The sequence below is a fragment of the Terrapene carolina genome, unplaced genomic scaffold, assembly GCF_002925995.2.
Source record: "Terrapene carolina triunguis isolate 2854851 unplaced genomic scaffold, T_m_triunguis-2.0 Scaffold1109, whole genome shotgun sequence".
Classification (NCBI taxonomy): domain Eukaryota; kingdom Metazoa; phylum Chordata; order Testudines; family Emydidae; genus Terrapene; species Terrapene triunguis.
The window spans coordinates 1-9,749 of record NW_020665460.1 but is presented as its reverse complement, the minus strand read 5'-3'; the positions used below and the strand labels follow the sequence as shown (position 1 = coordinate 9,749).

Below are 9,749 nucleotides of genomic sequence, written 5' to 3'. Positions count from 1 at the left end.
GCTGGTATCAAGCGGAGTGCCCCAGAGGTCAGCCCTGGAGCCAGTTTTGTTCAACATCTTCATTAAGGATCTGGATGATGGGATGAATTGCACCCTCAGCAAGTTCACAGATGACACTAAGCTGGGGGGAGAGATAGGTATGCTGGAGGGTAGGGATAGGGTCCAGAGTGACCTAGACAAATTGGAGGATTGGGCCAAAAGAAATCTGAGGTTCAACAAGGACAAGTGCAGAGTCCTGCACCTAGGACAGAAGAATCCCATGCAGTGCTACAGGCTGGGGACCGACTGGCTAAGCAGCAGTTCTGCAGAAAAGGACCTTGGGATTACAGTGGATGAGAAGCTGGATATGAGTCAACAGTTTGCCTTTGTTTCCCCTCTATTCGGCACTGCTGAGGCCACATCTGCAGTATTGCGTCCAGTTTTGGGCCCCCCACTACAGAAAGGATGTGGATAAATTGGAGAGAGTCCAGTGGAGGGCAATGAAAATGATTAGGGGGCTGGGGTACATGACTTATGAGAAGAAGTTGAGGGAACTGGGGTTATTTAGTCTGCAGAAGAGAAGAGTGAGGGGGGATTTGATAGCAGCCTTCAACTACCTGAAGGGGGGTTCCAAAGAGGATGGAGCTCGGCTGTTCTCAATGGTGGCAGATGACAGAACAAGAAGCAATGGTCTCAAGTTGCAATGGGGGAGGTCTAGGTTGGATATTAGGAAAGACTATTTCACTAGGAGGGTGGTGAAGCACTGGAATGGGTTACCTAGGGAGGTGGTGGAATCTCCATCCTTAGAGGTTTTTAAGGTCAGGCTTGACAAAGCCCTGGCTGGGATGATTTAGTTGGGGTTGGTCCTGCTTTGAGCAGGGGGTTGGACTAGATGACCTCCTGAGGTCCCTTCCAACCCTGATATTCTATGATTCTACGACTGGGCACTAAGTCAGCGTGTTCTGGTCAGATCCCCGCTGACCCGATGGTGAATACACTTGTCACTGACAGGGCCCTGGACTGGGACCTGGTGGAGTAAAGAGGGTCTGGGACTCCCTACCCCAGCCACCACCCCCCTTTGGTGATGGCCCATCCCCCCACCGCCCTGACCATTAGGCCCTAATGCCCTGCGAGAGAGGGCAGCTGTATTGACCCTGGCCATTACGCTGTACGGCCTGAGGCTAAGGATGCTCAGGTGGACTTAGCCGTACGGCTATAACGCCCTTTTCCCCGCCCCAAAGGGGAATGGGGTGTACTTGCCCCATGAGAGTTTCTCACGGCCTTCTGAGCTCAGCACCTGCATGAAGAGCAGCTGGCTGAAGCTGAACCAGGATCAGACTGATGTGATCCGTGCGGGAAAGGAAAAGCACTCGTCCTCTGTCACAATCCCAGCCATCTGCCCTCACACTGCCACTCTGGTCCACAGCCCGGGGTCCTCTTAGATTTATGTAGCAACAGCAACAAAGAAAAAAGCTCCCTGCTGTCTGTGGCTGGCCCGATTGTGCCCGGTGTTAGAAAAGGCAGAGCTGGTCCCAGTGAGCTGCGCACTGTGACACTTAAGCGGGGCATTGCAGTTCCTTTTATCTAGGAGGGAAGCACAAGCCCTGAGGAAAAAACAGCTTGTTCAAAACACAGCAACCTGGTCGCTCCGCAACACAGGACCCTGGGAACACATCACCCCAACATGCCGTTCTCTGCACTGGCTCCCCATTCAGTTCAGAGCCCAGTTCCGCGGGGTGCTGGTTTTTCAAGACCCTGCATGGCCCTGGTCCTGGCTCCCTGAGAGATCAGTCACCCTGCTGCACCCAGGGCTCCCCTGACACCTGAATTCCACTGGCACACTAGGGCTGGCCGGAAACAGCAATTCCAGTTTGGGAAAAATGACGTCTCTAATTTGTTTGGTTCCAATGCAAAACAAAACTGAGGCCTTTCAAAATCCCCCACACCCAAATATGAGTGCAAGCACCTGCCCACCCCAGGACAGCCAGTAGTCTGGTGGTTAGGGCACTCACGTGGGATGAAAACACCCCAGGTTCACGTTCCTGATTTGCAGTAGGCGCTTGGATCTTGCACATCCCAGGTGAGTGCCCTGACCACCAGCCAATAGAATCAGCCTCTCTGGAGCAATAAACGTGTAATTTTTTCATTATAAAATAGAACAGCTCCAACAGGAGTCATTGAAAGAGAGTGACTCTATAGCCTAGTGGTTAGAGCACTTCCCTGGGCTGTGGAAGACCCAAGCCCTTGCTCCTGAGCAAGCTGTTCTGGGGTAGGGCTGGGTCTCTCTCTCCAGAAAGCCAATCCTGGACCTGAGAAACCTTCCTAATGAAAAGTTAGTCAAACCTGTACGTTTCCATGAAGTGGAATGAGTGGATGAGTCTGTGTCTCTTAGGAAGATAACTGTACGAGTACAGAGCTATGTACAGAGCTGTCAGAATATGATCCACAGCCATCCCAAGCTAGGGATCTAGGGTTCCCAGTCCAACTACCACTGGAGTAAATGGAAAGCCTCCCACTGTCTTGAGTGCAGCTGGATCCAGCCTACGGTCTGTGAGCAGGGTGGGTGCAGGCCGGGTCATTGGTAGCAGGGCCAGGCAGTGACAGAGCCTTAGGGACAAGAGAGTCAATGGGCTTGTGTTCACTAGAAAATCAGGGTGCGACAGAACATGGCCCTGAACTAGTTGTGTTAACTAACATGGCGTCAAAACCAACTTTGCAGCGGGTGTATTCACCAGTGTGTTGGTTAACACAACTCCGCCAAGCAGTGCTAACATGCCCTCATGTCATAGTGAAGACAAGCGGGAGCCTCTGGGGCAGAGGGGAAGATCAAGGTGGGAGGAAGGATCTGTTGGAGGAAGGGTGGCTGGAAGAGTGAGTTTGTTTGGGGATTGGGGTTGATCTGGGGAGGAAAGGCCAGGGAATCCTGGGGAGGAGAAGCCTCCACATGGGCCCAGTTGTTTCTCTGGGCACGGGGTCCATTCTGTACCTTCCACTCCATAGTTACTGCGTTGTCTCCAAGGTGACAAGTAAAGACTGTCGATCACTCTGCAGTTCACGAAGTCCTCAGGATAGCGGTTGACCTTGAACGCATCCCTGGGCACCTCTCTAATGCGAGTGTTATCACAGAGAACCCGTGACAATGAACTTCTGCTCAGGGCACGGCGCTGCTGTGGAGTGAAAACCCCGGGATTCTCCCACCAGAATCTACAAAGAAGCAGAAAAGCGGCAGTGTTACAGCCCGTGTTTATCCTTCCTGGGAATGAATTTAGTCCTGGCGGGACATGATTTTGTTTTGTCTCCATTGATATGAAAAGTGGCCTTGCCTGTGAACAGGAAATACAAGTGGTGGTGTGGGAAATCGGGGACTCGTTGTAGGCAGCGGCAAAACTCCCACCAGCTGCAGTGGGGCCACAATTTCAGCTGGTAGTTTAAAAAAAGTGTATTTCTAATGTTAATAAATCTCCTATAGCCAAAATGCCTTCAAGCTTTCTAGAGAAAAGTTCTACTGAAAATGAAAAAAGAACTTTCGATTGCAAAGTCACGGGCTAAAAAGCTTCTGTGGGAATCCCAGATGGTCTCTGGGCTGGGCTGTGCAGGAGCTCAGACTAGATCAAGGGTTCTCAAACTGGAGGTTGGGACCCCTCAGGGGGCCACAAGGTCATTACAGGGGGGTCGCAAGCTGTCAGCCTCCACCCCAAACCCTGCATTTCCTCCAGCATTTATAATGGTGTTAAATATATAAAAAAAGTGGTTTTAATTTATATGGGGGGGGGTCGCGCTCAGAGTCTTGCCATGTGAAAGGGGTCACCAGTACAAACGTTTGAGAGTCACTGGACTAGATGATCACCATGGTCCCTTCTGGCCTTAACATCTATGACTTGATGCAAAAGTTAGGAAAACCCTGAATTAAGGCTGCCGGCGCAATCTTAACTCTGCCCTCTTGTGCGTATGGGCTGTTAGAGACCTTAATTAAATGATCACATACTGTTTAGTCCACAAACGACCCCTGGCTCACTCAATGCACGGTGCTGTATGAATGAGGCAGCTCCCAGTTCTTTGTTGTAAGAGGGGGCTTGGGGGGGCCAGTCGACCTAGTGTTGGGGGACCTGACTTCCTGCTCCCTGCTTGGGTAGTCGAGGTGCAGGATGGACGGGGCATGCAGTGGAGTGGGAAAACCTGGGTAAAAGGACCTGTAATGGTTGAGAACCCTGGAGTAAATTGGCTAGAATAGTGAGCTGGCTACCACGGCCACCTCCTCAAAGGTTTCAAAGGCCTCAGGCTCATCATCAGGTCCCATCTTGGCGAGTCTGACAGCAGGGGCAATCACAGCGGGGGTGGGGTTCACTGGTTCTGCTGGAGTACATGGCCATAGTACTGTAGCCACCTGCTGGACCAGCTGCTGCTGCTGGGCCACTAACTCACGGATCCACTGGTGCAGCTGTTTGGCCATCTGCTGAAGTAGTTGTTGCTGCTAGTGTGTGTTTTGTTCAGCCATCCTTTCGAGCAGCTCTAGCATCTCCATTCAGCAAGGAGGGAGGTGGGGGTGGGGATTACTTGAGGGTTGTTTGTTTGTTTGCTTGTTTGTTTCTATTCTCTTTGGCAGGGAGTAGAGCATCTGCCCGCACTCTCCACCAAAACTGCAGAGGGGGGTTGGGAGGCCAGTTGGCGTAATGGTTGGAGGACTTGACTTCCTGCTCCCTGCTTCTGGGATCGAGGTGCCGCAGTCTTTAAGGTGGGAAGATAGGGGGACCGGGACCCTCCCACTCCACCAGGTCCCAGCCCAGGGCCCTGTGTAAGTCAATCCCTCAGTAGGGGACCTCCCAGCAGGGAGTCTACATTGACTGCCCTGGGATACTTCCTACTGCTGCCCCTTCAGTTTGGGGCTTGGCCCCTACGGTCCAGGTCCCTGTGATGGCTTCTCACCAGTAATGGCCCCTTGTGGACCCTAGCGGCATCCTCCTGCAGTCCCAGGTTCCTCCAGGTGGAGCAGTTGTAAGTTTGCCAGGGTCGGAACCCCCACAAGGTCTCTGCACTTCGGTCACCCGGGTTCTTCTCAGGCCGGGTGCACCTAGGCCTCGTTCTCCATTTCCTTTGGCCAGGAAAACGGTGCTGGGTTCCTGGTGGCTGCCTCGGCTGGCAGGGTAGTGCTCCTTCCCTCAGGTAGGGAGCAGCTAGCACCTGCCTTTTCGCCAAACTGAGCCAGGCTCCCTCCTTTTCTCTCCCCTCCAGGCCTGGCATTGGCTGCGGGTATAACAGGGCAGGGCGAGGCTCTCTTTAACCCCTTTCGTGCTGGTGGGCAGTGTCTCTGCTCGTCCACATTTGTATCTTTTCCAACTCATTGTGCAGCCCTGCCTAGCCCATGGCCCACCATCCAAGCACTGGGCGGAAGACAGAAGAGTGTATTCCAGGAACTCGCCCTGTTTCAGGGAGGCATTAGCCCATTTTCCTGACAGGCCCAGAGGAGCTGGGGCCATGATCTGACTGGGCTGGTGAGCACCTGCAGGCAGTGCTCCAGCTAGTGAAGGGCACAGTCCAGGGGTCTGGAGGGCTGCACTCGAGGAGCTGCCTCTCCTCCTGGCTCTGTGAGGCTGGTGTACGGGGGAGCAGATTCTCAGCACTCCCCACGCTCCATGAGGGAGGGGGGATCCTTGCCATGCTGTTAGCGCGGCTCCTGCGACTGGAGAGGGGGTGGGAATGTGTAGGGGGGTAAGCTGGCTTGAACTGCGTGATACTGGGGGCCTTTCTGGGACCCCGTCTCTCTGCAGTGCTAGACGTGCTAGTATAAGGGTCATCTGAGGGGAGGGGGAAATGGGACACTTCCCCCCCCCCAACTCTCAGGCGAGGAGACAATAACTTATCCCCCCACCATCAAGCCTGTGGCAGAGGGGACGAGGGAGGGAGGGAGGGGAGGAAGCTGGCCCAGCTCAGGTCCCTCCGGTTTATCACTTGTTACTTTGCCAGACCTGAACCCTGCAGGCTGAGATTCACCGGGCTTGGTCTCTGCCTCAAGCTGGATTTTTCTGCTGTTTCAGCAAAAATGGTTTGGCCCCCCCTTGAGAACAGGGTGAGGGAAAGAGGTAGTTTTGCCCACATTAGCCAATTTTTCCTGCCATTTCTTTGAAGGGCTCTAGTGCTCCCAAGGGTTTGTGGCTTGGATGTGAAATTGAGCAGGAGGAACAAACGCCTGTAAGTTATGGAGTTACTAGCTCTGCGCCCATCTGTCAAATGGGGCCCATAAGTGCCCTGGAACTGCCCATGAAGAAATGACTAATTCTGTATTCCGTGCAAGGTTTGGATGATGTGAGGTGAACACGGCAGGGGCCACCCGCTGAACAATGGGGATAAAACGAAATATTGAACAGCTGCCTCATTCCTGGAGCACTGTCCGTCCTGTGGTGTTTTTCCCAGAACCCTGACAACACACAATCGTGTCATTAAAAAGACTGTGTCAAAATGCACATGCACAAGGGTGCCGAATTAAGATCGCAGGCAGCCGTATTTCTGGCATTTCTGAGTGCTTCTGAGTGCTTGACTTTGCAAACTGCAAAACTTTTCTTAATGTCGTGTTTTTGCATGGCATAAATTATGGGAGAATGGTGGTAACATCATTGTTAAAAGGAAAACTCCGTTGCAACGTTAACTGTCAAATTAAACCTGCATTTCAAAGAAATGTTTTAAAAGTGGCAATATATGAAACAGAAATTAAAATTGACAGAGTGTTTGCATTTTTCATGTTGGTTTGAAGCAGGCCAGATTCATACACACAGGATAAATGACCCCAGAAATTACCACCTTTAAAAGAGATTTAAGGAAGTGTTTCACCTTTCTTCAGAGCCCTCTACAGACCATCCATGCACCAGTGAGTGGAGCTGTCTGGCCACATAGGGGTTAATCAACTGTCCTTCCCACAGGGGCGCTGTGACGCAGTAGGGAGTGGGGTAGATTGACCTGGGAATGTCGTTTAGTTTTACTGGACTGTCTGCATGGGGGATGGGATAGCAGGGGATGACTTTAGGTGAGGGACGGTACCTGCGCCTGTAACCTGAGCCAGGTGGGGGGAGTCGACATCTTTGCCTGGGAAACTGGACAAAGGGAGAGTCGGCTGGAGCGGGTTTTTTTGGTTTCAGTTTTGGGCTGGCTGGGAAGAGGCAGGGAACCCAAGTCTGGGGTCTAAGATCCTTGCCCCCCAAGAGGGACCTGGCTGAGGGGTCCTGGTTGTACTTACAAGCCTTGTTTGGGACTGTGTTCCTGTCGACTAATAAACCTTCTGTGTTACTGGCTGGCTGAGAGTCACGGTGAATCGCAGGAAGTGGGGGGGTGCCACACCGTGACAGGCACCCCTTTAATAACTGTGAATGAAACTCCGGTATTGGCCCGTGGCGCTCGGAACACCAAGCAAGCCCATCGGTGAGGGACTGGAACAGCACATGACACCAACTGCCATTTGTTCTTTTGTAAATAAAACGGAAGTGGAGATTCACTTTCCAGTCAGCCTACCTGTCCCCATCTCGCAGTTTCCTGAACTGAGATCCAATGATGCAAGCCAGGAGAGGTCCCACTCTGCCATTGGGAACAAACGGCTCCGCCATAGCCCCAATCCAGATGTCGATATTGTCTGGTGTCCCGTACAGGTCCATGAACTTCCTGGCCAGCTCAGGATTTCTCAGCACTTCAGAGAGTTCAGCTAAGTTGCGAGGCTGTGAGAGCCCACAGAATTGCCTCCAGGCATTATACCCTGCAGAACCAGAGCAGAGCAATCAATACCGCCATCTCCCTCCCATCTGTGCTAGCATCTCCCCATTGTAGTCCATTCTCCATGCGCAGCCTGCTTTGCCGTTGCCCAGGATTTAAAAAATATTTCAGCAGATGTTGATGTGTCATCTAGAATCAGACACTGAATTAACAAAGTTCTGTCTTCACAAATGGGAGTGGGAGTTAAAGCTGAGCTGGAAAGTTCAATGTCCTACTAACTTGATAACTATGTGGTACTGGGAGTGAATGTATCCATGAGGAATGCAGCACAGGACCTATTGTCAATCCCTGTTTTCAGATGCTTGTAACTTTCTGAAGTGTCACCAGGGGAGGGGGGCTGGCTTTTCCATGAGCTAGACTGTGTCCATAAGACAAAGTCCTTGTTCAGGGCCAGCGTCTCGCTGGATGCCCCCAAGGCCAGTGCAGGAGGCAGTGACTCCTCCTGGTGTCCCAGCCCCGTTACTCTGAGGGCTGGGGGATGTAAGCAGACATGTAGCACCCCTTGCTCCAGTGCACCAGAACCAAGCTCTGCAAGATGCAGGGGAGTAAAGGCTGGGTGAAAATCAAACCCTCCATTCAGGCCTGTAACCTGGACACCATCTTCGACTTGGTCCTCACAGCCCGGCTATGTCTAAATCTTGCTGAGTCTTTCTGTAAAACTTCTCTAAGATACGGCCGTTCCTGTCCATCCACACAGCTACAGCTCTCGGCCAGGCGCTCCTCATCTTGCATCTCAATTACTGCAGCAGTCTCTTCTCGGGCCTTCACAAATGCAATCTTGCTCCACTCATAACAATCCAGAATACTTCTGCAAGGATAATTTTCCTAGCCCATTGCTTTAACCACGTCATTCCTCTTTAGATCCCTCCACTGTCTCCCACTCCTCTAATGCATCAAACACAAGCTGCTTGTATTCACTTTCAAGGCCATTTACGCCTATCATCAAGGCCTCACCCTGCCTATCATCTCTCATGCACCATCTAGGTGTCAGTTCCTACCTGACTGGCCAATGGCAGCCTCCATTGCCCACTTGTTAAATTTTCAAACAAGCACCTTTGAGCTTTCTCTCATGCTGTCCCTTGCACATGGGAGGAGCTCCCTGTCAACATTGTCAAAGCTACCTCATTATCCGCCTTCAAACTCTCCTGTGAGTGATGCCTACAAAAGCTTGCCAACAGGTAGGCTGCTGCTGTGCTGAGACCCACTGCCTGTCGTGCTGATCAATATTGTCTCGCTGTTTCCTTGTGCTTCCCCGGAGGTACGTCTGCAGCCATCTATTGTCTCATCTTATACTTAGATTCTTGTTCTGTCTTTTTGTTTTGTGTTTGTACAGGGCCTAGCACAGTGAGGTCCTGGTCCATTACTTGGGCTCCTAGGTTCTATGGTCAAACAAATAACAATAATAATCCGAGGTTCAGAATCTGCCAAAGGACATTGTTTTGTTTTTGAAAGTTTGAGCAATTTCTACCAAAAAGTGAAGTCCAGATACTATTCCTGCTGGGAAAAATCTAGTCGCCACAGTTTTCATGGACTCCAAGGCCAGAAGGGACCCCTGATCATCTAGTCTGACCTCTTGTAGAGCACAGGCCAGAAACTTCCCCAAAAGAATTTCTTTTGAAGTAGTGTATCGTTTAAAAAATCCATCCAACCTTGATTTGAAAGTTGCCAATGATGGAAAATCCACCACAGCCCTTGGTCAAATTGCTCCAGTGGTTGACTACCATCACTGTTAAAAATGTATGTGTTATTTCAAATCCAAATTTGTCTAGCTTCAGCTTCCAGACATTGGGTCTTGTTATACCTCTGTCTGCCCGTTTAAAGAGCCCATTATCAAATTTCTGTTCCCCATGTGGTACTTACAGACTTACAAGTCAATCATTAACCTTCTCAGCGTCAAGCTAAATAGATTGAGCTCCTTAACTCTCTCACTATCAGACATGTTTTCCAATCCTTCGATCATTCTTATGGCTCTTCTCTGAACTTTCTCCAGCTTATCAACATTCTTCTTGAATTGTGGG

General features: G+C 51.2%; 1 protein-coding gene across 1 annotated transcript; it reads right to left on the bottom strand.

Annotated features, from left to right (window-relative positions):
* Window positions 1-2,965: 2,965 nt before the first annotated feature.
* LOC113408229 (eosinophil peroxidase-like) lies at window positions 2,966-8,754 on the bottom strand (the record flags this gene model as incomplete). Its single annotated transcript, XM_026661402.1, has 3 exons — window positions 8,730-8,754; window positions 7,477-7,714; window positions 2,966-3,183 (listed from the first exon to the last, which is right to left on the bottom strand). Coding segments are annotated over exons 1-3 (481 nt in total), but the record flags the coding sequence as incomplete, so codon positions are not given.
* Window positions 8,755-9,749: the final 995 nt, after the last annotated feature.